The following is a 27451-nucleotide window of genomic DNA, read 5'->3' on the forward strand; positions in this document are numbered from 1 at the left end:
TAAAAGGAAAGCTGTGATCAAACAGGTGCTATCTCTTTAAAACAACGCCTACAACTAATACATTGACTTCAATTTTACTGCTCTTGAATATACCTGTAACATTTCCTCAATGGACAAGAGAAGCTAAGTTGCATCTTCCCTTTGAGCAGAAAACTACTTAAAATGCAGCTTCTTTTAAAAACAGTCCGAATTGCAATGCAGCTCATCTGTTTCACCTGTTACCTTCCCCAGATGGGTCACAGCTGCTGCCTACAATGATGGCTGTTTTGGGCACCTGCCTTCCCTTTCCCTGTTTGCCGTCTGCAGGCACGCTCTAGGTTAGGTGGGACAGTGCTGGCTTTGGAGAAATGAAGGCATGGGACGTGGCAGCCCTGGGCAGGCTCTCACGACGGGCACTGTTTGACCAGGCGGAAGGCTTCCAGGAACTCGTTGAAGTCAATGTTCCCATCCTTGTTGAAGTCAATGCTGCGAACCAAGTCGTCAATGCCATCATCCGTGAGTCCAATGTTCATATGGGAGCTGAACAGCTTCCAGGTTTGCTGGAATTCCTCAAAGGAGATGAGACCTGTGGAGGAGCATTTTACATGCTGCAGCTACATCTCCTCGTGTGGAGAACACTGGCTAAAATACAACTTAAAGCAGCAAAGAGACATAACACAAATGGACATGTTAGAAGCGTGGGAGGGAGCAGGAGGACCCAAGCCTAAACAAAAACACCTCTATACATACTAAAGGAAGCTCCAAAGCAGAAGGGAACTCAGGCAGTGATCAACTGCCCACCTGCTTACCTGAATGGTCTCTGTCTATGATCCTAAATATGGTCTCTAAGTTGGATCTGTTTCGATAAATGATTTCCAGCAAGCTCGACTGGATGTGCTGAAAGACATGATCACAGTTATTATCCTGACACCTCTGCTCTCTGAGTTATTGCAGATGTCTTCACAACTAACAATATATTTTGCTCTCAAGAACTTGTCAGCAGTGCCTTATCAGCCAGGTGTGCGATGACTGGAGCCTCTGTGCAGCTGCAGAACAGACCATCAGCAATTTATCCCTTCCCAACAGTGCTCTTCTGGGCTAGCAGCAAGCCAGGCTGCATTTTATAACCACTGCAGAGCTGCTTTTGCTGGGCACAATTAAGAAACTACTACTTGGAGAATGGAATACAATTTTCCTTCTCACAAGCCTGCATCTAAAACTACCTATAAATTTAGATTTCACATCCATCATCTATTCGTAAAATGGGCTGGGTGCCTCAGGACTCTCTGAGCTCAGGCAAGACTTCCTATCTACTTCAGAGTGGGTTTGGATTATGCAGCAACCATCCACCGTCTCTTGGTACCAAAACTGATTTGCACATGCTGGGGATCTTGGATGGAAGGGGCTGAGTGCTTACCTCCTGGCTCCTCTGCTCCATGGCCAGGTCATCCAGCCAGGATTTGTATTCCAGCATGCCATCCTTGGTGCTGCGCACCAGCTGTGGCCTCAGCATTCGCCAGGGCAGTCCCAGCCGCAGCACCGACTCCACTGCTGTCGCCCAGTTGCTCAGTGTGATCCTTCCTGTAGGGAAAAGGGAGACACCTCTGGCACACCTCTGGTAGGGGAAAGCACGTGAAGGCAAAGAACAAGCTAAAACAGTGACAGTCTAGGTGCTGCTGACAGCACAGCATTGTTTTGCAGTGCAGGCACATGCACACTTGCCACCAAGCCTCAGCAAGCTTTTCATCATTGCAACAAATCAAGGATATGAGGCTGCAAACTTCTGAACAAAGGCAGGACGCTAACTTTGGGTATTCCATTAGAAATTTGCAGCCCACTGCCCATTTTAGCAGCTGCTGTAACAACTGAGCTGAATTCCTATGAACAGTTTTGCTGCCAGGAAAGAAAGCAAGAAAGCAGTTCTGCCAGCCACTCTATCCCTTTTCTCCCCCAGCCCACCAATGGACAGGTCTCAGTGGTCACTGCACCAGCACAGCACTCCTGTCTGCCAGAGAAGTAAGAACTCTCGACTCTTTCCTTAAGACTGACAGAGAAAACTGCCATGGAAGACATCCCTCACTTTCCTCTTCCCAGTGATTTTAGACTCCAGGGATGAAGGGGCCGTAGGGACCACCCAGCCCTTCTCAAGTGACACAGACATGTTCCAGGTCATCTCTTCCAATGCTTCATCAGTACTCCAGCTGAAAGGAGTTCTTCTAGGACGAGCCTCAATTACTACACATTAGGTTAATGACATCCTGCTTTTCTAGCACCCCCACCTTACGGTGTCACTCAGAGGCATCCACAGGGACTGAGTAACACAAATGACCTCTGGCAAGGTCTGACACAACATCCCCATGACAGCTGGTGACAGCTGTCAGTGAGCAGTCCCCCAGCCAGCCACAAACTCAACTTAGTCACTTCAGCCCCATCCAACCAGGCAAGGAACCCTCAGCTCTGAGTTACCTGTATTGTCCATGTCGTAGGCCCTGAAGGCACTGATGAGGGCTGAGGTGTGAGCAAAGAGCTGCTCCCGCAAGGCTCGAAAGGCTGACTCCTCTACTCTGCTGATTCTGGAGGATCCACAACAGAGAGAAGCACTTGAAGGATTTGCCATGAACCACAAGAAAAACTGCACCTTACCTCCCAGTGCTCTATCTGGCTTGTCCATGGATTGCCCAGACCCTCAGACAACTGAAAAATCAGTAACCTTTAGAAAAATCCCCTTGGAATTTTGTTAAATTCCCTTCTCAACCCTTGAGCTTTCCTCAGTAACTTCAAGTAAAAAGCTTGGTCCCTCCTTTAGAGCTATTATTTAGAAAACCAAGCTGTCAAAGTTCACCTCCGGAGTCAAACTTTCTAAAGGCTCATGAAATTTTCCCTCTGGGAATTTTGATTTGCCAAATACAGAGCAACTGGAAAGTCTTGCCTTTGGGTCATAGTGAGCATATGGGCTGTCTTGTTTGCTTGGTACTGTACAAAGTGGGGAATGAGGTCTGGTCCCAGCTTCACATAGGCTCCTCTGTTGCTGCCAATCTCATAGTAGTTTGAGGCTGAAAAGATGGTCAGCACCTAATTGCAAAAAAAGAGGCATTTGCAGTCAGTACATACATCCTGTAATATTTATATACATGTGAACAACACACCTGATCCCCTCCAGAGTGCACAGACTGTGAAAGCACCGTGTTTTATGGAGAAGAGGGGGAGTCAGGTGCCAGCTGGCCTGGAGGCCTTGCAGGTGTGAGCTCCTTGTGAGTGGTACTGGTCTCACGTGGTTCTGGCCAATGCTGGGCTTCTGCAATTTTCCTGGGCTCTCTCCCAGCTATTCCGCTCTCCTGAGTCCGAGTGCCTTGACAAAGCCACTGACCTGACTGTGCATGTTCTAGGAACAGAACCTGGCTGCAGCAGCTCAGTAACACCCGTTTGTAGCTCATCTGCAGCAACAGCTGCACTAAGTGGGGGCCATGTCACGAGTGAGTTCAGATCTTTACTCGAGCACCACACACAAGGACACTGTTTGCCTGCACAGCCATATCCCTAGCAGAGCAGGCAGCTCCACATGGCCCTGAACTAAGACTTCCGATGGAAACACACTTGAGTTACCTCCCAATAGGCCTGTTCAAGGACTTGGCATGTGCTTGAAACCTGCTGGGAGAAACACAGAACTGCGACAAGCCACCCCCGCAGAAATCCCACTCTGGCAGGATGGAAACCCAGGTGTCCTTCACAGCACCCCCAGCTGACCTTGCGGTTGTGACAGAACTCGTAGCCTTCCTGCTTGCACTCGTGAGAGCGGATCAGGAACTGCAAGCTGTACTTCTCAAGGAACTTCTCTGTCACATCAGGCCCAAAGTAGCAGCCACCACCTCGCACCTTATTCTCTCTGCAGCCCTCCTGAGGCATGGGGTCACTCCAGAGGATGTCTAAAATCTGAAAGGATTGGACAAGTTCACTAAGTAAATACAGTTCAGTCTCTGAATCCCTCCCTAGACTGCTGCTATAACCAGAGTGCAGGGGAACAGACATGTTTGCTGCATTCCATATGAAGACTGTCACAGACCTGGGCCACCTGAGAAGTGGCAATATTGTTGGCAAGGAGCTACTGGCATATCCAAAGTGTCTGGGGAAAGAGGGACGTGCATAAGTCAGGCCTGATACAAGCTGTGTCTTCTAGCTTTAATATGTCCAAGAGCTTGGTCTGTCTTCCTCCATCCCAAAACACAAGTCCTGGGGCAAGAACAACCAGCAGATCCTGAGGCCATTTAGCAGGCTTAGTATTAAACACCTTTGTTCTCTAGCCAGGACATTCTGCAGCCTCCAGACATACAAGTGCTAACTCAGTAACCACTGTTTGGATTAAAGCTTAATCTCTTTAACCCTGACTTCAGTATATATAGTGCTATAGTGAAAAGGTGTGCAGCACTGCAAGGTCACAGGTAATGTCAACAAAGTAACTGTGGTTTCAGAGCACATGGATGAGGCTCTCAGGCTGGAAAAACAAGGAAAGGAAGTTCCCAGCTGCTCCTCCCAGGAGGTAACAAAGGCACCCAACAAAACATCCCCATGACCTTCCAGAGCAGCCTTTCCTGGCCACCTCCACTGAAGGACCAACTGCTGCAGGAACACGGCACACCCAGCTCAGCAATCTCACCTGCTTCCACTCCTCCTGGCGAGTCCAGCACGGCTCATCCACGTCCTTCAAGGAGACCATGCTGGAATAGGTGAGCTCCTCTGGCTCGGACTCACTGATGTCCACCAGCCGGCGGCACGTGTCAATTTGTTCCTGCACCGTCTGCCGGAGCCACCTGGAGAACTCCGGCCTGTTGGCTGTGCTGGGAGCCTGGGCTGGCTGGGGCTGCACAGATAACCTGGGAGCTGCCTCCTTCCCTGCTGCATCACTGCCCGATGGGCTCTCCCCATTTATGGCCTGAACTTCTGGTTTTCTACTCGACTCCTTTCTTTTCTTCAGCCTTAACACAGAAATAAACTGAAAGATAGGATAGAAATGGAGCTGATAACACAGCATGAAAACCCAGACCTCCAGCTCTAATGTTCCATTGGCAGACTTCAAGTGATCCAACCTCCAAGCCCCACTCCCTTCTGTCATCAACTGTTTGCTTGACTGTGAGGAACTATTAGTGTCATCCTCCCAGACAAGCCATCCTGGATTTACAGGGGGTTTACAGCTGGGCCCCACATTCATCACATTTCACTTTTCCTAATTGACTTCATGCACACAGATTTCATCTCCAATGGGCACTATGCAGCAGAGCAAAGGAAGCATTAATGACTTATGCAAGGGTTGTCATTATATTTGGAGAAGGAAAGTGGTACTTCTCAACTAGAGAGTGAGGCAGAGACAAGTTAAATGATGTATCAAAATCCTTCTGGAAATGTAGGGGGTAAAAACAGGCTAAGGAACTGTGGGACAGCAGCTCATCATTGCATTTTTACTTCAGCACCAGCACATATTCCAGGAACCAACAGAGCTTCATCCCTTCACAGCTTATGCACACACACTAACAAACCAAAGTCTGTACTGAAACACAAGCTTGTCTAGGAAGACCATCTCTTAGAACTGTCTTGTCAACAGCTAAGCTGATGTGTAGAAATGAGCTCCTCACCACAAATCAGCAACACTGTTGTCTCTTGGAATAACTGGGAAATAAAACCTACTTTGTCCCTTTGAATTTTCTCAAGCATGTCCAGGTCAGTGGTATCAGAGATACCCCCATGAATAATGAGGACTTTCTGATCAATCAGAGTGGCCAGGGGCAGCCAGCAAAAGACATTCTGAAACATCCTCAAGATTTTCTTCCCATGCACCTGAGAGAAAGAAACAAAGAGTTAAGGCATCTTCTAAATGTACGTCTCACATGGTCAAGGAGACGCAAACATAGGCCTACCTTGTATTTCTGCATCACTTCCTTGGTGAAACCATAGCTAGAGGAAGAGGAGAGAGGAAGCTCAGTGGGATTTTGCACAAGGCCCTGGGCACCGTGCTCAGCCCTGCACAGAAGCCGTACCGTAAGTTCACCATGTGGTCCTCGTGGTTGCCGCGGTTGAGATGAACCTCCTTGGGGTAGATCAGGAGGAAGGTAAAGAGGATAACAAGGATCTCCAGGGACTGCTTGCCTCTGTCTACAAAGTCCCCATTGAACACGTAGGACTTGGAAGGGGAAGGAAGGCCATTCTGTTAAAGCAAGGAACAGGCAGATGTCACCAGAGAGGCCTCCCCAAGGTGTCTGTATGCCCTCCCCACAGCTGCAGTCTCTCACTCCTCCCCCATGCTACAACAGATCCTTGCTCAGCTTTATCCTGTGGGCCCCAGCAGGGAAGCTGGCAGTCACAAAGAGCTGCCATTGGTATCAATCAGTACTACAAAAACAGCCATTGGCACTAATAAAACAGACGTGGATATCAGATTTCCAAGTCAGCAAGGGGCTGATTTGTGAAGCCATTTAAAACAAATCAAATTGACTTGGACAATTGCATATGAATGGGCCAGTTTTGCAAAGGCTTCTCAACATGACCCATGGGATACAATGCCTAGACAGCCTCCCTCTCCAAATTTAGTGCCTACCTTGTAAAAGATGAGGAACAAGTCATCCAGCTGGCCATGCAAGTCTCCTGACAAGCACAAAGAGACAAGTCACAGTGTTTATCTTGAACTTAAAAAATGACCTATGCATAACTTCCTACAAACTATGTCCTTTATAAGTGAATCACCACTGAAATACTTGGGGAAATGCAAGCCTAGAGGAAAAGGACACGATGTAAGGCTTGAGCTCAACTCACACACTTTGCTTACAGAGAACATTTGTGTTCCACATTCAGTACATGGGGGCCACCGTGCTCTCGCTACCATTTTGTCTCTGCCCCGCCCTCCCACAGGAGCATTCCACCCCGGGGGCTGTGAGGGACCCACCACACACAGTGACCTCCTCGCTGTAGCAGGTGGAGACGTGGCTGATGTTTGGCAACTGCTTGAGGTGCTTCCTGGTCTCGTGCAGGAGGTTTAAGACATAGCGAGCGTGGAGCTGCTACTAGGAGAAAGTGAAGGGATTAAAGCAGGAAATCAGTGGCCTCTGAGCAGCACCAGTGTGGCTGCAAAGACCCCACCAGGATAGCCTGGATGGCAGAAACTCTCCCTGGGATGGCAGTCTGTGCTGACTTATGGGCTCACAAACCAGATGAGGGGAATATTGGGAAACAGCAGGATGGCAGACACTTGCCCAAGGCAGCCCAGCCTCAGCACTGAGAGGGCTGGCAAGGCAACCCTGAAGTCCCAGAACCTTGTGGACGTGGCTGTACCCACTAGGCCACACCACCTCCAGGAGCAGCAGAAATGCCAGCCCAATATCACAGGTAAGAAGCTGCCCCTCTAGATCTTTCCTAGCTTTTCCACATTGAAGCAGTGTGAGCTTCCACATGTCCTGCAGCGATAGATATGCTCAAAACCAGGCTTGGGTGGGGACATGAGACACCATTGGTTTAGTTGTTCTCTTTGGACAAGGGATGTTCTGGTCTATTTCACAGTTCATCACACCAGCTGAAGGATGGCAGCAGAACACTGCAGTTGTATGAAGGCTTGTCTTGTTAGTACTGGGGTGGTTCTCAACTTCCACATCAAAGAACTCAACTTACATTTTAAATCAAAGTCCAAATTGCATAGCACAAAACACTATAATTGGCTGTTTCTCTCTGGGCCATACTTACTTACAAATTGAGAAATTTGAAAAAAAATGATGAAAAGTTTCAACATGAGCTGTTGCTGATTTTTCCCTTTAAAAATGAAATTCAGGTTAATATTGGTACACTCCTAGGTAAAGTGTTCAGTTTTATCAGGAGTATATTTTCAGAAAGAAGAACGCTTCCATGGCATTAAGAAATATCATAGTTTCCAACCCCATTTTGTTTAGCAGCCAGCCAGCCTGTTATTCCCCAGTCAACTGAGCTTGGTAAGAAAGCTAAGACCAAATTATCTGTGTTCCACCTCTATTCAGCAAAGGGGAAAGCACGGTACCTTTTTGGGATCCTTACTTGTTTCTGTTGAAAAGCTTCCAGCAAGGCCGTGGCATGGTCAGGGAGGAGAGGGAAGGAGAGCCGGGGTCCGATGTAGGAGTCTGGCACCTCTATGGATTCATAGTCACAGTATTTTTCCAGCTCTGCCTCTTTGTAACTTTCCCCACTTACAAACATGCGACTGATAAAATCCCCTGCACAGCAGATCGGTTGGGTTGATTTTTTTTTTTTTAAGAAAAGAAACAGACAAAAAAGTAGTTAATTGGCTCCAGGCACCATTCTAGTAATTTGCTACAGAAGAGCTGTTTGGTTGGACTGGCACTCAGAAGCAGCCACAGCCATGAATGCTGGGTACTGCTTGGTGCTGCTACAAAACTTGCAGTGGGGGAAAGGCTACAGAGACAAATCCCCATGTGCAGTGTGCATCATTCTCTGATAACATAGTGAGCTTTGATGCCTCCTTCCACCTCCTAAGAGCAGGAATAGCCCCACATGCCTTACACAGCTCATAGCCTCCAGACAATTCACTCTCTAATCCTGATGTCATCACTCTTGAGACTCTTGGCCAGATGTGCCATCCTGAAGATTGCCCAGCACTGGGCAATGAATAGTACAGGGTGCAGCCTTTGGAGCTGCTGTGCCACATCTACAAACAGCACACAAACTTACTCTCTTTGCTGCTGCTTGGTGTGAACTGGTCCATGAGGTAACTGAAGAAGTTGTGAAGCTGCAGGAAGAGGGAGAGCCCATCATTCACCACAGAACGAAGTTCAACAGAGTAGCAACTTATCATGATCTTCTTTCTGGAAGGTTTCCTCTGCCCTACTCATGCTGTCTGGTATGTACAGCAACTCTCATTGCACCAATTCAAGTTTTGACTATCTTGAGATCAAGTCAAAACAGTGGCTTTACCTTCAGCCACAGGCTGAGCTATGAGCCCTTCCTGACCCTGAGAGCAAGGCAGACATGTAAGAGAATTTTAATCGAAGTTAAAAATAACAAACAAAATAGACTTGCCTATTGTGTTCAGACTCCAGAAAAGCTCTGTTAAGTGGCTATTAGGGCGTGCTTTGGAGGGTCATTACTTTGTGTTTTATGCAACACAAGCAGGCAGGGAATCCATCCATAGGTTAAAAAGGGGCAGGAAACGTAGCCCCTGGCCACTGAAGCACTTGGAGAGATCCCAGCCAGCAGCCAGAAAGCCAGAGACTGGCACCGAAAGCACCTTGCTATGTTTTGCTTGCTGCTCTTTTCCTTGGCACCATACCTTGATCTGGTCCTGCTCGCAGGCATACTCAATGGACTGAAAGATCCTCCAGGTGCAGCGGCGCCGCATTTCCAGCCGAGCCACGTGGCGCCGATACCACTGCTGGATCAACACAGCTGCCTTGAAAGCTGGGGGCCAAGAACAGAACCAAGCTGCTGAGCAGCACTGCCTGCACCTGAGGTACCTGCAACAGCTCCTTCCCCCTCCCTGAACATGGAACAGAACCTTTCCTTTTCAGAAAACAGTTTCCAGGAATGGTATTCTTGTGCCTAAGGGCAAAAAAAGCCTCTTCTGTTTGATTTCCTTTTTGCAAGAGGTTGACCTGACCCTGCCTGACCAGAGACCTCTGAAGTGCTTCCAACCATTGCTGCTGGTTCCTCAGCACCAGCGTTAACAACAAATTATTAGGGCCTAAAAGCCCTAACATCCTTCAGTGTTACTGGACAATATCCTCCCTTTCTACTTACCTTGATCATTTTTATGTCCATCTTACCATCTCTAGGTTCTGGGGCTTCAGGAAACCAGAAATTTAACTGGGGCCATGCAAAGAGTTGGAGGAAGACAGGATGCCAAGTTTCCTTCTAGAGCCTTAGAAATATGGGGGGTTTCTACCTCTCTATGCCAGATAAATACCTCAGGTTTTGCAATTGTGAAATTACTTTAAAAGGACTCTATTGTGGCATAAAGATCAACATACCATTACCTTACAATAAAATAAAGACAAAACTACACCCACAGTGAAAGTAAGGAGGCAGAACTGGGGCCATTTCATTACACAGAATGACTGAGATGCCAGAATTTCCAGGTGCCTGTTTGAGGTTCAAGCCACAGCCAGCGCTGACACCAGGTGCTTCTCACCAAATTAGGGCTATCTGCCCTTTGGTCTTTAGAACACAGCCTCTGTATTCTCCCAATTTCAGGGTGTTCCCTTCAAAAATTATTTCAGATGCAGCATGTGAATCTTTCAAGGTGCAGTTTCACATTTTCTTTTCCAAGTTCTGCCACAGAACTCTATATACCTCAAAAATCTCTCCTCTTCCTTAGCTGGCCTTCATCCCACTTGGACCAACCACTCCTTTCTGATCCCTTCCTGTTCCTTTCTGGAGTCCCACCTGCGAGCCCTATATTTAAATCATCTTCTAACGCTGCTTCTCTGTCATCCTTACCTAAGGGGGGAAAGAGACGACTGCTTATCCACAGGCTGGCTTCAAAATCCAAGGGAAACAACACAGGTAGGGAACTAGGCCTGCTGCAGAAGGTATAGTCCCTTGCCACATTCACCAAAGCAGGGAGAACAATGGCAGGTGTGTGGGAAAACCTTCATTGAAAAGAGGAAAATCCCTCACATCTACCCAGAGGCTGCTATACACTGGCAAGAGACAGGTCACAGTAATTCAGTCTGCTTGCATTAATTTCACAACAAATGGCCATCCAAGTACTTCAGCAGGAAACAGCAACCTTGCCCTAAAGAAGCTATCTCAATTAATTATATAATGAAAATATTAATCCTTTAAAATGATGATTCTCTTTCAGCACTGGGAGTTGCAGAGCACAAAAAGGAAGATCTACCGATCTGCACTGGGGCTAAGACACTCTGAAGTTGTGGGCAAGAAGGTAAGATTTGGCAAGCCTTAACTCAGGAATAACTTGTGTATTCTTTGTCTTCTCTCTTCCTGACAAAATGCTTACTGATCTCCTGGGCTTTGAAAAAACTCCTTGTGATGACTCCACACATACCAGTGAAAACAAAAACCTTTGAAACAGTAAAAATTCAACCTATGAAAGACAGGTTATCAAGTGCACAGTTAACATAAATAGCATCATCCACAGCATTTAAGCCCCAGATAGCAAAGGCACTGGTTTTTACTCTGCTTTTGCAGAAACTGACTGCAACTGAAAAAGCCAGGTATTCTAATTTAGCATCTTACATAGTCGAGTTATACCTGGCAGTGTTTGTATCAGTGTGGAAAAACAAAAAAAAAAGGCAACAAAGAGAAAGACTTAGCCACCCTTTCTGATGATCCAAACCATAGGTGATCTAAGCTGCTCAAAGCATACCAAAGTGGCAGCACTCAAAGCAGACTTCACTTCAGGCAGGGCCAGTTGAACTGCTCTGCTCCTACATGGTTTCCATTGAAAGCAGCCTTCAGACCTTGTACAGGGATGACATCTGGCACACTGCCTTTGGGCACAAAGTCCTAACCAGCTGCCCTGGCCAAGTCTGAAGGGTGTTGAGAAGCAAAGGCTAGAAATTCACAGAGGCTTTACTGCCATGGGAAACTTGCTGAGCTATCAGATGCAATACCAGGTTTGAAATATAAGTAACTAGCGTTGTCTTACACTTGATCATCTTAAAATAACCCTGAACTTGTTGGGAAAGTCCATGGACCTCTGGTGCTACGGGTGACAGGTAAGTCTAACTTAAATAAAACGTTTTTCAACAGTGGACAGTAAAAGTCTGAGTCACAACCTTATCGCCAATTTCATTTCTTTCTTTTTTTTCCCCAAGTACATGCAAACAATTTGCCCCATCCTTCTGTTCTGCCAGTGCTCATGACTGCATGATTCAAACATAGAAAAGACTGTTCATTTACCTTTTAACTCTGCCTTATATCAAACGTCTCCCTCATCAACTCCCTTTGTTCCACAACAGACACAGGTGCACACCCACAAAAACAATACCATTACAGAGGGCTTCATACATATAAATCACCACAGCTTTCAGAGCCATAAACAAATCTAGATTATTAGCAGAGATTAAGAGCACTGTGCTGACATCACTAGACAAAATATACACTTTTTGCTTTACGGTTTTTCGTAGCCACACCCTCTCACCTTCTTTGCAATTGGATTCATTTTGACTTTGCTAACGCTTCTGCTAAACCACTCCTGCCCCAGTAAGAGCCTTGGAAAATAATCCAGGGGAAGCAGCAGGGTGACATCTGTCTCACTGTCAGCAAACACAACACCTGCATTACCCAGCAAGTGTTTAATCCAGCAGGTGTTGGTACTAGCTGTTGCTTCCTTTCTGGTTAGGCTTGGGTGGATTTTAACCTACTCCTCATCTAAATAGCTGTTACTTCCTGTTGTCTTCTGCCTGACACCTGAGAATCCTTGTCACAGGACACTGAAAGACAGAACCTCACTTCAGTGTTATGAAGAAAACCCAGAAGAGAAACACATTCAATGCAACCTCCCAACAGCATATGCAGGAGAAAAGAAGAAAAGATGACTTTTCTAAGAATCACTCACCATTTTCAGACTTCTGCAGGGAGTACTTGTACTGGACATTTACAGAACTACCAGATCCCATGTTCTCCAACCAATGCTCCAACGTTGCAGTCTGGCCCAGTGTCACCAAAGCCACAAAAGGGATGCAGGGAAGACCATTTGGTCAGAACCAAAACAGCTGCAACACGTCCCACAGTGCCAAGAATCTACAATTAAATATATTAACACTTAATGATCAGATGGCCTCTCTTGTGCCCAAGTACATTTTCCACTACCAGGTTTCTCCAGCTACTCTCAGACAATCGGATGAGGACTTCTGTCTCACTGCTTCACGTTTCAAGTGAGCTTTATAAACAGGAATCAGTTCAGCACCTTGAGCTACTTGCATAAAAATAGGTACTGTGGTTGTTTGGCAAACATAAAAAGCTTGTCAATAGTGACCAAGAACTATTAAGAAGTCATTAAGAAGTAGTATGTACAGACAAATATTCTGTAGTATTCTGTAAACAAATAGTCACCTAGTCCCCTGTAAAGGATAACTCATTATAAGGGATGAACACACACCTGATATTTAATCTAACCACAGGTAGCAGGAAGGCAAGTCTAAAACAACAATTAGCTATCAGAAGAAAATAACCAGCTTTGTTAAACACTGCTTGCCTTCATCTCATGCATCTGCTCGGGTGTGGGAGCATATTAAGCCATCAACTGCTAATATCAAAGGTCGGACATCCAGACTTCAGTAAGCTCGCTGCTCTGGAAGCTCTGGTTAGGATAATCAGATCCTAATGCAAGATGCATTCAAACTCTGAAGTCGGTTAACTTTGAGGATAACCACAATGTCATTCACAATCAGATAATTTTGCTCTGGAAAATAGCCACATACTACTGCCAAAGCAGCCCCAGGCTGTATCACTGAAGAATTTAACAGGTTTTTATTTTCCTCTGAAATTCAGAGAAGAGAAAGCTGAGAAATGGAAGGAAGGAAATAAACACCTGTAAAAATGTTAAGACTGGTGTTGGCAGGAGAACACAGCTCAAAGTATGTTGAAGGGTCAGGACAGAGTAACTACAGAGGCACTTCTCCCCAGGAAAAGGAAAAGTCCTCCTCCTTTACTCACTTCCTGCAATCCTTTTGCCTCCTTCAATCCCTTTCACCTAACCCAGGTCTTGGCTCTCAAAATAGCTCGGATCCGCAGAAACGCTAATTGAAGGAGCGCGTCCGGTGTTGTGTAAGGTGAGCAATCCATGTTTGCTCAGGAAGGTGAGTCCTGCTCAGCCACACTGCACCATGGGCAGGGTCTAAAAAGCTGCAACACTCTCCCTTGCTCAGGATGCCCAGCTACACCATGGCATCCTCACAATGCCAAGTGGGCGACAACAGGGCTGCAATGCTCTCAGCAAAGAGCCTACATTGTTTTATTCTCACAATAGCATTTCATATCAGTCACAAATGGCCTGAAAACTGCCACATTACACCCAGTTTTACCTAGTGCCTTACCTTCTTTGTGCTCAAATAATGCAGGTACTCTGACGGCTTATTAACTGCTCCAAGGGACAATTGCACACAAAACTTAAAATTAGAGCTGTTGTTTGTAACCTCCTGCACCAGGGAAATCATAGTTCAGGAAAAAGTTCAGAAGTTTTGAGCATAGGCCCATCTGGCCTATCCAAACAAAAATTTCACTTAAAACAGATCTGAGGTTTTCAGCAAGTTTTAGCTTTCCAGAGAAGCAATGTTACAAGTGATTCATTCTGCATTGGCCCCTTTCCCAGGAACTAGAATACTTGTATGTTACTTTTACAACAATGGAGAAGAAATTTGAAGCCAACACTCAAGTATGGTATTCAGTAGTTTATCTGTTGAGGATGTGTTCAGGGGTACCACCTGCCTAAAAATAAAATGTGAGTTTGGATTTGAAGTCACCTTTGGCAACAATTTTTTTCTCAATTCCTTCTCTCCCTGCCAAACAAACAAGCACTTATTATTTGGGCAGCCCTACTTGAAACATAATTCATCCATAGCGAGGGATATGTGCCCTAATTATCATATCACAAGGTTTCTCAACGGGTCCCTCTCAGGCAATTCCTGGAGCCCTGAAGTTTTTCATTTGCTGCCCTCAGATTTTTGTCAGGGGCACAACCTGAGCAAAGGAGCACACAGGACTAAGTCAGGCTCCAATGGAATCAAACCTGTTCCAAGGCTGGAAGGACTGAGGAAGAAACAGAACCAGTCCGACTGCTCAGCACGTGGGATCCTTCCTCATCCAACAGTGACACGAATCCTTCCCTTCCTAAATTTCTGCACCTAAGAAAGGGAAGACAAAATGGGAAGACCCATCCAGGCAGAGCCTCAAAGACTGGACAAACAGCAGCAGCATCACTTGAGGTACACGTTATACTGAATTCCCAAGTAAGAAACATGATCCATCTAGGAAACAGTTAGCTACCAACCACTCCCTCCTCATCTTGCTCTTGGCTCAAATAGCACTCCTGCAGAGATAGTTCATTCTCTCTGATGCAATTTAGCAGGCCTCTGCAAGAGGTTTTCCTCAGACCTTGGCACAGGGCTGTCCCTGGCACACACCAAGGCACAGAGCACCTGCCAGCAGACACCCACACTCTGTAAAGCCAGGTGACAAAAGCCAGTGTACACATTTCAACCACCACTAAAAAGTCATGGACTCGTGAGCCCCACACGGATACAGACAATGGAACACCAAGTGTTCACCAAGTGGACAGTGGACTCTAAGTTCAGGCCTCAGGAGAAGGCCACACACACACACAAGATGCACATTTCCTGACCACCAGAGGTAATGTTTCACAGGCAGGAGAGACAGCAGATAGAATCCAGGCACTTCTCGAGCCATTGGGTAACACAGTTCTTGCAACTCTTCAAACACAAGCAGAGGACTTGTTCAATAACACCATCCAGTAGCCCATAAAATTCAGAAAAGGACACCTTGCACAAATCCACTTGAGTCAATCACCCCAAAACACAAACAAAGCCTAGGTAAATTTCCTGGCTTAGCCTGATGATTTTAACTTCTCTGAAACTAAAGCAAGGGACAGTACTCTGAACCAAATCCTACATGCTGGGAACTTGTGCACATCATAGATGTTGGAGAATGTCATGCTGAACCCACAGGACCTGCCAGAAATAACTCAGCTAATGAGAAACCTGCTCCTAGGAAAGATGTTATTTCATTTATCATGAATAGGATGCCCACTAACCTGACAGTTTTATAGACATTCCAGCAATGGAGGGAACAGGTGAGCAGAATATGCAAGGCAACAGGACATAACAGACTAGGAAGTTTACTAGGGAAAAACCTAAGGGAGAAGTTGGAGGAAACAAATTTTAAGTTCTGCTAAAAGAAACAGCAAGAGTTGAAGAGCTACAGATAAATTAAAAAACAATCAAATGCTTGTCCCAAGGATAAAAATGCTAGCTGGCACTAGGGACAGTGATGATCCTGCCTTGCCTCAGAGTAAATACCTATGTGTGGCCCACGTGCACACCAGACCTGGCACCACTCGTAGCTGCAAACAAGATGGTCAAGTGTGCTGTATTTCAAAACACACCCACAGTTACTGCAGTGCCAAAAAGGGAAATTACAGATACAAAACTCCCAAATGCAGTTTTATACACCTTGGCATACAAAAAGGATGTTTTACCTCAAAGTATAAGCTATTTCTGAACACAAAACCCCGTTGCTAAGAATTAAAAAGAAAAACTTACCTTGCCAAGTCCTGAGGTATGGATTTGTGGAGATAAACACAACAGAAGCTTTCCACCTGATAAGTTTTGGTTGTATTCTGTACTCAAATGATGGATGATTTCTGATGCTATTGGCTTACTTACAGATGCAAAATCTCTTCCTCAGAACGCAAATAATAAAGTAAGGTGTTCCCTTGGGCAGGCAAAACAACAGGCCATGTCTCTGTGCACGTGCAACCCAGAACTGGTGCAGACACTTTGATTTATTTACTGCCCAGTTATGAACAGTCTTAAGAATCCTCTACCATGTGATGCTTAATAAAGGCTACAGATCTCAACTGGATTAGGATTACTCAAGGGATTATGAATGAGAAACACAGCATGTTGGCCTGTCTCATCCTAGGAGTCAGCTCTCACACACTTTCAAGCTGCCCTCTGCTAAATGTAAACTTCTGGAGGAAAAAGAAATCAAGGTTTCACTCCTTATTTGTGTCAGGCTGAAAAAGGGTTTGGGGGTTTGTAGCTAGGCAATCTCTAGTGCAGAAAGGAAGGGATGTGGAAAAAACAAGGATAATTTACCTCATTTTATTACTCCACAAATCCAAGGATTGAGAAAGCAGGAAAATAACTGTTCTTTCCAGTCTTTAAAAAAAGTGTACACACAAAGCAGAGGAAATCTCAAACAACTGTGATTAGCAAGCTATTCAAATAACCAGCAATCAGCTTCCTTTTTTAAAAAAGCCATGTTGATAAAGTCATAGAATACCAGGCTAGAGAAATACCTTTAGGATGTTTTGGGCCGGTCTTTCTTGGGAAAAATTCCCACAAAACATCCAAACCTACCAAAACAAACCAATCACTGCTACATTTTTATATTTCCAGCATTAAGATGGTTTTCTATTAACCATCACAGCTCTGCGTTTTTATCAAACTTCAGATACTGAGTATCTTATCACAAGCACCTTAGATACTCACAGTCTGAATTACCTAAGTTCTAAGATGTATCACTTACCAGTTCATCGGTATTTTTATTTTTAGCAGGAAGTTATATATTCTTTGGTTAGCAGAAAAGCGTTCAAGGTGGCAGAAAGACTTGATTTTATAGTTAACCAGCGTTTTGGAGTGCTGGTTACCACAGAAAATGCAAGGCTTTCAAGAAAGTAATTTATAAGGGAAAAAACCCACCACATTCCTTACTGGTTTAAACCTCATAACCCCAAGCAGCTGCCAAACCACAAACACAACAGTGGAAGTAAATTCTTTCCTGAATATTCATAGGTACTAAGAACTTTGCAGATTGTTCGTACACATTGAAACAAATACATTTAGCCAAATTTATGTACCAGAGGGTCTGGGCACACCCCTGCCAGAGGATAATCAGCCTAATGCTGCAGAGGTCAGGAGACTACACAGAGCCACACCTGTAAGGATCCTGTAGCTGTGGGTGGCTGTTATTTAAAGAAAACTTGGTGGGATGACAAATCACTGCCTACTCTGTGAATTAAAGCAATGGCATTCTGGACTCTCAAAGATAGTGACCATTTTAAAATCTTCCTCCAGGAACTCCCAATTTCTCATCTAGCTGCTGTACATGGCTGTCTAAACTGGGTCAAGGCAAAGCTGGCAGCACTTTTATCCAGGCAGGAGGAGAGGATGCAGGTAAGTAGGTTATGAGACTCAGCACAAGGAGATAAAGGGCCCTCATCTCCAGAAGGTGTTCTCAGAGCAGCTTGCATAACCCCTGCACACACACCACAGCCAGCATGGCATGGATCTGCAAGTGATGCTCTGTCACCTTCACACAGGTGACATTTTAGCCGGTAAGGAAGGGCACTTAGCAGCTTCACCTGAAGGTACACACTGGTCTTGACTCTTCATATCCCTCAGTATTTCTGGAGCACACCTAAGTGTCTAAACTCAATAAACAGTCACAGCACAAAAACCCACTGCTCTGCACTGTAAAACAACATGTTAGCTTTTACTGCAGGTAACTTGATCTGAATCTACAAAAACAAATTCAAAACAACTGTTTTTTAACCTCACTGCTACCCAACACAACCTCCTCTCACCTACCAAGGAGTCAAATGCATTACCACAATTGCTGAAACAGCTCCTCAGTTCTGATAAATAAAACACCTGTAGTCTACAGCTGTGCACCCTGCACACTGCTGCATCTGCCCCTGCTAGGCCCAGGATCAACAACTCCTCAGAGATAAGGGAAAAGGATCATGACATAGAAGTAACCTCACAAGCCCCCATACATCAAGCTGTCAGCTGAATATTTTTATTTAATTATTTAAGCAAATAATTATTAAAATAAATTATTATTAATTAAAATGAATAATAGACCTACAGGCTATGTAAATTACAAAACGTATTTATTAGTCAGCACAGAAGTACATTGCAGTTGCACAACTCTTACCAAAATTATACAAGCCATTTTTACCCATCAACATCTACTAGAGCCACAATTTAGTTGCAAGTTTCAAACTTCCATTACAGGCCATTAACAGGATCACCTGCAACACTTGAAAGAGTTAGCAAATCACTGGTTCCTGAATGGTTCACATCAGTCACAAACCAAAGCCACTGTATTGCTCCCAGGAGTGATTTTAAAAGCATTTATTAGTCTTGCACAGCTTCAGCTTCTCACTCTGTGTGTTGAACTAGAAAAATAGGCAAGAGAGCACAGGTTTGTTCAAAGTTAAGTGAAAAACAAGTTCTACACAATCTCTAGAAGGAATTCCTCTAGCTAAAATCAGATCTGACAGAACTGCTGTAAATGTAATAGCAATAATATTTTTTTTAAAACTCTTTAAACTGGAACTCAGTTTTTTGTGCTCTTGCCGAGGCCATGTAACCAGTTTCTTGGTAGAGGAATTCTCATTTCTCTGAAGCTGTCCCATGAGGCACCTTCTGAGCTCAAGAACTTGGACATTTTCTGTACATTCTCAGGACAGAGCCCCCAGAGGATGCTGCTCACATGCAGTCACAGGTGAGCAGCCATTAGTAACAGAGCTTGATTTTTCTTCGTGTTAAGTGCACCATCCCTTCCTGTTGGGATTCAGTTCCCTCTGGCAGGGCTTCCCATAATCATCCACCTGGAAACAAGCAAGTGCCACAGTGAGGAGTGGTAAAAAGAGCCAGAGAGTGCTAAAACATTCCTAGAGGGAACCTCTACTTTTAGGTGGCAACAACCATCCCTTCCTCTCAGATCAAAACTCTTAAGATCATCTCCAAGAGTTTCACTAAGAGTCAGTATTTAGCTCCCTCTAAAACAAGGGAAGGTGTTTATCCAAGGGCAATATCCAAGCAGAATCAGGAATTCAGACTGGGCCACCAGAGTGCCACTGCAATGCTTGGTCCCTGAGTGAGTCTGCAGCTCAAATGGCTGTGTAAGTACAGATGCCACTTACACGTGTGCCACTTGCTCCTCTTCACTCCTCCGTTCTCATCCACGTCTGGTAGCGGTCTGGGAGTGCAGCGCTCATCACTGTGGTGTACACTGTGTTACTGGCAGGCAAAGAGCAACACTGAGTGACATTCCAAAGGCAGCGAGGGCAACTAAGCTACCCAGCAAAGCAGTTGTGGATTAGGAGAAGAGACTGATCGAATTAAAGACTGGTGGCACTAATTTTTAGTGTTCTTCCCCCCATACAGCACAACAGACCAACTGTATTAAACCATTGGTACTGTGTCTGTATCACCGCTGAGATGAACCTTTTCCTTTCCCCATTTCCTCACACTGACAAGACAGAGGAGAGGTAGAGAAAGCCATTGGCAAGCTCCAATGACAATGACAGACACAGAGAATATACCCAGCTCCAGGTCAAAGCAAGCCGTACCATGATAACCTGCAAAAGTGCAATTTCTGGAACAACCCAGAAGAATGGTATACTGAAATACATCTTTTGGAAACCCAGGAAATTGTATCTAAAAGCTTAAGCCCACTTACTTTATTACATGGAATCAGAGCTGTATCAGAACATGCAGAAAAAGGTACTGTCAGTGTTAACACCAACCCAAAAACGCAGGCAAAGGCGTCAGTGTGACACCCAGCTGCTCCTCCAAAGGACTCATTTGTTTCACTACTCCAAAGCCATTTCCCATTACCAGACTGAGCCCAAACAAGGGCAGCTCCCTAACTGAAGTGATAGATCCAAAAGGAACTGAGTTGTGGAAGTGAAAATAGAGGGTCATGAGCACAAGCCCAAATCTAAGCTGGGAAACAAGACTCAGACACCTAAGGAAGATCCTAAGGAAGTTTGGTGTACTTTCGAGCGGCCTGAGGCACAGCATGAGGCACAGATGAACATCTCTCAATCTAATACTTACTTGTTCAAGACTGGCTTCACTGACAAGACCTGTACAGAAAATTTGAAGAGTTGTCATTTGGGTAGGCAAAGAGGGAAATAAATGGCTATTTAGAAACAGCAGTAAGATGAAGTTATGAAAGGAGTAACAAGGTCAAGGACTTGTCCTCTCTTTTAAACATCAGAACCTTTTAAAGAAGTACTTCCAAAAAAGCCCTCTGAAAAATTCCAATTCCCAAAGCTCACCATGTTTAACACTGAGTGCCTGTGCTTGAAATAAGAAATTGCTCCAAAATGATGGGATTCACCTCCTGAACTGGTCAACTGTTACAGAAGGCCTAAATACGAGTCCAGAAGCCTTTTGAACAACTTTCAGTCTTCAACCCCCTACAGATAGCTGGGCAGTAAACCTTGTTCCCCACAATAAAGCACAGCTTTTACACCCCTGATAAAACAACACTTCTGCTTTGTGAAAGAACTCAAAGAGCAACTCACAAGGCAAAATTTGAGAAATACCTTGAAGAGTGTATCAAAGTTGATGTTGTGCTGTCCAGTAGCATTGAGAGCTTTGATGGCTGCAGTTCTGTGGGAAAGCAACACATTATCAATTAAACACACTTGTCCGTTCCAAAGGCTACAAAGCACCAACACAAACACGTTACTACTGAAGGTCTTGACACTGAAATGCCTGCTTAGGTCTAAAATAACCCCAAGTTGTGTGAGTGGATCTCATCTCACAGTGTTGAAGCTCCCATTACTACTCCATTGAGTACATACCAAGAAGGAACCTGCCAGTCCCTTTTTGCACACTACACAGCCTAAAAATCCCATGCAAGCACCTTCCTAGTGTCATCCAATACTTTGGCACTGTCAATATAAGTCATTTACCTTCTACTAAATTTTGCTCTCGGAGCAAGTTTTTGGCTTATATTTGCAATTTCTTGTTATTTATGCTAATCATCGTGTCACACTCTTTCCTCTGGCATCTGTGAATACTGTGTACACTGTATGTATTCCCTTCAGAGGGCATTACAGGGACTGCATGGGCTGCTTTGCCAAGGAGCAACCACCTGCCCATACATCCAGCCACTTTCAGTACACATGTTCTCTCCCCACAGAGCTTCCAGTCAATTCACCTGCGATCATCACAAGGAGGAGGGGTGGTCCAATGGTCATAGTTGGTCTCCACACGAAACCACCTGTAAGAAGCATACAAGCAAACAAAAGGTGAATCAGTAGGTAATTCATTGAGTCCAACAATCAGTTTCCCTATATTGCCAAAAGGAAAAAACTCCCTCAAAAGGCAACTCCCTCTGCTTGCTGCAAGCCCAAGGGCTCCATGCTGGTAGATCTAACAGCCTTTACCATGAACTAAGAGGAACAGTGGGTGAGCTCTCATCTCCTGCTGTAACCACAACCAAGAGGTGCTCCCATCTCTCAAGGAAGTTGTGCCACTAAGCCAACCACTCAGAGGGGAATGTGAAGCTAAAATAAAGGAGATTTTTCCTACTTACTGTCCATCTAAGGGATTGAGAGGCCACAGATCTGCTGGCCCTCTTCTATTCCTCGTGATGACCATGCCTTCTTTGGGTGAGACACCTCCCACAATATAGTAAACTTCAGCAATGATGGGAATGCTGGCCAGTCTGAGAACAGCAGCCTGGAAGTCCTCTGCTTCACTCAGGGTCTGACACAGCAAGGAGATGACAGTGAGGTTAAGCACAAAAACAAGCACTGGGACATCCTCAAAAAAACAAAGGTCCAGCTTTATACAAAATGGTAATTGACTCTGAAGTGTTACTTGAAAATATTATTAACACAGCAACACAAGAAATAATGTAAAATAAGCCCTGGCACAGGTATTCACCATCTAGGAGGACAGCTGTCTTAACTGCTCACGACACAAGTCACAGCTAGCTGAAACACTGCCTAGGGAGCAAGTCTTGGCATAGCTTCTCCGGGACCTTTGGCACTGGAGGTTGCCCTCCAGAATTGCCTCATTACTGAATACAGGGTCCACACTTCATTTCTCCTGAGAAATCCACTTGCTTATCAAGTTGCTAAGTCTTCTATGCCCCTGATTCTAATTTACTAATGTTTAAGGACAAATGTGACAGGACTGTGAAATGCACGAACAAATCAGTGCACTTACATCTCGCACAAGCCAGCTGACAGGGTAATTCCTGTTGAGGAAAGCAGCTATAGCATTTTCCCACCAGCTACCACCTTCTGGGGAGAAAAGAAAATTACTATACATAGAATTTATATACAGTGAGACAGGGTAGGTGCCAAACAGCACAAAATAACATTTTACTGAAATGTCAACAAGGAGCACAACCTTCAGGTGAAATATATACAGCCAACATAATTCCAACTGACAGTCAGCCACAGCAGCTGGACTAACACACCTGCATTCCAGAAAGCATCTCAGACCTGTCATGACAGGAGTGATAATCACCTCATTACTCATCTTACTGAAATATTAAAACAGGACTAATTTCACAGAAATAATAAAACAACTAAAAAAGAGGTAGTAATACCATTTGTGTTACTGAGAAAAATGAGCCAAGTGCAACAACCAGAAGGCCAAGTTTGGTACTACTGAAACACTCCTACTTAGCAAAACACAACAAAAAAACCAAAACAAAAATCAGTCTGCTTGTCACTTGATAGACCCTGATTTAGTCATCCTGCTTCCCAGGCGTAGGTCACATGCTCATTTCCCTCAATTTGTAGTTCAGTTGGAAGGAACTGAAAACAGCTTTCACTTGAGATAAACCATCAAGCAGTCAGCAGCAGCCCATGGACAGGACTGCAGCACATGTGGAGTGAACAGAGGATGTGGAGAGACAGAGGACTTTAGTATTCCTCCATCAGGCCTTTCCACAGACCCAATAAAAACTTAATACTTGCCTTTAAGCTGAAGTAAAAGCAGTCTGCCCCAATAACTGGAGCCCAGGGCACTCCAGTTTCGAAAGGATTAACTAACTACTCTGGAATCGAAGCAGTGTGCATGTCAACTATGGGAAGAATTTAGTGAATCCAACATGAACAAAACAAACACGAAGCAAGAGGTGCAAATGCTCCATAGCAGAATCCCTACTCAGAGGTAATGTCCTGGTGCAACACATACAGTGAATATTGTTTGCACAGCTAAAGAGTTGAAGAACAGACTGTTCAAGATGGAAAAGAAACATGCTTATCACCATCACAAGGGAAAAATAAACATTTTAGATGGTGGTTCTGAAAATACATTATTGCCAGTTCTCAGAAAAACCTCATAAAGAAAAACACAGCTTCTTTAAAGGAATAAGGGGTAAGAGCAGACAACTTGCCAAGCTTTGAGTTGTGAAACTGAAGTCCTGATGAACAAGGAAGGCAGTGACCTTTCCATGCCTTCCCCATTGCTACAAGTGTTACTTCTCAGTAGTGACATCCCTCTACTCTGCTCCACCACTGATCTTGCTCAACTGCCTTTCCAGTGTCTCCAGGCATTCCCCCAAACCCTGCTGCCTTTGCCCTAGATTTCCCCTCCTCTCTTTCCAGCTGCCTTATGGCAGTTATGAGGCCAGACAACCATGGAACACAGCAAAAGCATGAGAGGAGCCTTTTCTTTGCTGTCCAAACTGCATCTTGTTATCTCAGCCCCATCTCTGCACCACACCACATCTGTTACAGCATTCCCAAGCCTTTCCCCATCCTTGGATGCTTTCAGCTCAGGTGACACTGCTGACAAATATCTTCTCCTACACAGAGCCAAAACCAGGCAGATGTGCTTTCACTCCCTGAGGGCAAGGCAAGGCAAGGCATGGAACTTCAGATCCTTCCTGGCAACCTTAACCTCATTGTTCCCTCTGAGAGAAAAAGGCCAGGGCAGGCAACAACAACAAAAACAACACACAATATGTACTGTGGCAGACATTTCCTTTACCTCGTTCATTTCCAGAGATGGTGAACTTGTGTGGACTCTGCCCAGTCCATAAACCCACATAACCAAGAAATGTGGTGCCTTGGTACGCAACCTGAAACCAGGAAGGAGAGCAGTTGAGCATTCTGGAACAGAACACAGCTGGAACCTGCAGCCTCTACTTCTTTTTATAGCTGTCATACCTATATAACTATAGCACTCTGTGCCTTCAGTCACAGGAAAACGTGCCAAGTGAATTATGAAGGGACTCAGGTCTCAAACTCACAGCATTTCAGTTGTTTGTGATCACCAACAGCAACACAACTTACACTCGGGTAAAACTGCCAAGCAACAAGCAGCAACTTTTCCATTTAAAAAATGGATTAATCAACATTAAAAAAAAAAAATCCGACTCACAAAACGGCACTAGCAATTAACTGTTTTTTGGAAACCTATGTCAAAAACAACACTTATTCATCACAGAAATTCACAAGGTCTAAAGAAAAGTCTTAGCATTGGTTCCTACCAAAACTGACCTCTCTGCCCTATTCTCTAATATTTCTTGTCTTTTTTAGCATCTTGACATTTCCTTCTTCGAGCATCTTTTAGAAATAGTATCTTCAACACCAGATTAAGCTGTTCTACTTTTTCCAGTCTATCACCATGAACTGGATTTCCAGAAAGCAAAGAAAATCAGCATTCATCCCACACTCCTGGAGCATAACTGTGCTGCTCTAACAATCCAGTATATCTGGGATGGGAACCCCATCCCCCATCTCAGCAGCTATAGGGCTGTCCCATTCTTCACAGATCAGCCCCAGCCACGACATCCCCAGACCATACCTGCCCACCCTTTAGAAACTGCACATCCACTGTGATCTTGCTCAATATATCGACAAAAGCGTAATCCAGGTTGCGGCCGTGGTAAATGTTCCCTCTGTCATCCTGAGCCACAATGCTGGTACAGAACCTGCAAACACAGCAGGGCAGGCCATGACTGAAGGCACAGCTCGGAGTATTCTAGCTGTAAGAGCTCAGCCTTCCAGCAGCAATTGAACTGATGCTCTGCTAAGTGCTTTAGTCATGTTCCCATACAACGAGGAGTCCACAGCAGGTCAGAAATTACAGCGCAAGCAGGAAGCAGCACTTCTACTCAGGATAAACAATTATTTCATTTCCCAAGTCATAATAAAAAGATGACAGCTAAAAGCATCCATAAAGTGCTGCACTTTCTGCATTTAATTCTGATGATTTCATTTCCATTTGGACTCCTGGATAATTTTAATCACAAGTATCTAAGTTCAAATGAAGTCCCATCAATGAAACGGAAAAACATTGGGTCAAGTATCAGCCATTTCAATAACAGACTATTCTCTAAAACAGGAAGAGTGCTCTAACTCCTTGTGTAACAAGTTTAGTTTCATTAAAACAGTTTTTTTGGTGGAGCATATTGGATTAGCAGGGAATTAACTTATTTTATCTGTAGTTTTGAGCTGGTCATTTCAGTGATGCATAACTCTGCCTGTTAAAAATATAAAGGTAAAAAATTCTTCACATAGGTAGACTATTCCATTTGATGGTGGTCTTTTAGTAAGCAGGCTGAGAAACTGAGTTCACCAGGATGAAGTATGGCAAGTATCCTCTGTGAAACACTAAACCAGCCAGCACTCAAAGGTATCATATTCACTATTAGTCCTTACTAAAAAAAGACTATAAACTGAGTACTACACATTAAGAAAAAACAAAAATACAAATGCAAACAAGAGGCCACATGCCTTGATATTTTTAAAATGTCTATGGAGAAATATTTTAGCCTCCCCAGAAGCAACACCAAGTGTTGGTTATTCTCCTACACGATGTTTCTAGAGGAAAAAAAGAATGAAACTGAGGATTTTTTCACTGAGATTTTGTTTGTTGCTATAAATCTACTACAGTAATTTTCCACTGTTCACATCAGGTAGTGATCTTACGCAGCCATTGTGAACCAAAAAGTAGTTTAGTAGTAACTTGCTCTCAGACAAATAAGAGAGCAACTAATTATTCTAGCCTTCTTTTTGGAAACTTTTCAGTAACAAGGAACATAACATCATCTTCAAACATAAATGGTCTCTACTTTTGGATGGACATACCTTACCAGCAAAAATGATTCTCGGATTTGAATACATTTATCTAAGCGTACATGCACGAAACCATGACAGAGATGCTACTTGTACTTGCCAATAGAAAACATAACTGTTTCTCGTTCCATCCAGCATTCCACCTGCCGAAAGAGAATGAGCCCTCCCGGCTGAACAGATGAAGGGGTCTCAGTGTGGATCCCCTCCACGTGCCTTCTGCGCTGAATAAGAGCTCTACACCCACCCGTACGACACCGGGTAAGTACCCCACACTTACGCAGTGGACTCATAGGCGAAGTTCAGCAGGATTCCATCTCCGAGATCCACTCCCAGTGCTTTGCACATCCCCGCGATCTCTCCCGCGAAGGGCTGCGGCATGAAAGCCTCCAGTTGTGCTGCTATGGGTTGGATGACCTGGTGAACCCATCTCGGTACCCTCTCGCTGCAAGACACACCGAGGGGTTAGCGGAGAGCAGGCCAGCGGCTCCCCCCCTCCCAGCCGGCAGCCTGCCGTGCTCCGCCAGCCGTGCCGAGCCCCCGGTGCCCCCGGCCGGCCGCACGCACTCGATGATCCGCCGGACAGCGGCGCGCAGGAAGGCGGGCTCGAAGTGCCGCAGCACGGGCAGCCAGCGCTGCTCGGCCGGGCTGTCCAGGCTCACGTTGCAGCGCAGAGGGGCCGCAGCCGCCGCCGCCCCGAACAGCAGCGCCAGCAGCGCCCACGGCCCGCAGCCCATGGCGCACGGTGCGGCGGCGCCGCCCCGGGGCCAGCCCGTCCTTCCCCGCGCCGAGGGGCCCGCCCCGGGGCGTCACCGCCCGCCCGCTCCCGGCAGCTCGGGACACGGCACCCGCAGCAGCACATACACGGCACCGGGAACGGGCAGGGCCCCGGAG

The 27451-nt window shown here is 45.3% G+C and overlaps 2 protein-coding genes and 1 long non-coding RNA gene across 4 annotated transcripts; 1 reads left to right on the forward strand and 2 right to left on the reverse strand.

Moving 5' to 3' along the window:
- Positions 1 to 12684, reverse strand: PPEF2 (protein phosphatase with EF-hand domain 2). The gene is given in 16 exon segments (XM_088164338.1): positions 1 to 565; positions 789 to 876; positions 1397 to 1560; positions 2446 to 2552; positions 2909 to 3051; positions 3724 to 3909; positions 4631 to 4966; positions 5656 to 5805; positions 5886 to 5968; positions 5971 to 6172; positions 6563 to 6609; positions 6908 to 7022; positions 8023 to 8198; positions 8674 to 8731; positions 9272 to 9399; positions 12524 to 12684. Coding segments are annotated over 16 exon segments (2226 nt in total). The 5' UTR covers positions 12585 to 12684; the 3' UTR covers positions 1 to 383.
- On the forward strand, positions 6154 to 26818 carry LOC148224111 (uncharacterized). Its single transcript, XR_015803491.1, has 3 exons — positions 6154 to 7347; positions 10805 to 17882; positions 26696 to 26818. It is a non-coding gene; the product is annotated as an uncharacterized LOC148224111 (long non-coding RNA).
- On the reverse strand, positions 18585 to 27366 carry NAAA (N-acylethanolamine acid amidase). Of its 2 annotated transcripts, none has more exons than XM_014884894.2 (11): positions 27125 to 27366; positions 26838 to 27002; positions 25287 to 25413; positions 24468 to 24558; positions 22689 to 22765; positions 22051 to 22223; positions 21673 to 21735; positions 21053 to 21119; positions 20559 to 20587; positions 19640 to 19736; positions 18585 to 19324 (listed from the first exon to the last, which is right to left on the reverse strand). In XM_014884894.2, exons 1-10 carry the CDS (start codon positions 27292 to 27294, stop codon positions 19661 to 19663), a joined length of 1038 nt encoding a protein of 345 aa, XP_014740380.2. In that variant the 5' UTR covers positions 27295 to 27366; the 3' UTR covers positions 18585 to 19324; positions 19640 to 19660. The 2 variants fall into 2 exon arrangements, with proteins under 2 accessions (XP_014740380.2, XP_088020463.1); XM_088164337.1 differs by having other exon boundaries at positions 22689 to 22762; positions 27125 to 27363.
- Positions 27367 to 27451: the final 85 nt, after the last annotated feature.

This window comes from Sturnus vulgaris, chromosome 4, assembly GCF_052056855.1.
Source record: "Sturnus vulgaris isolate bStuVul1 chromosome 4, bStuVul1.hap1, whole genome shotgun sequence".
Lineage (NCBI taxonomy): Eukaryota > Metazoa > Chordata > Aves > Passeriformes > Sturnidae > Sturnus > Sturnus vulgaris.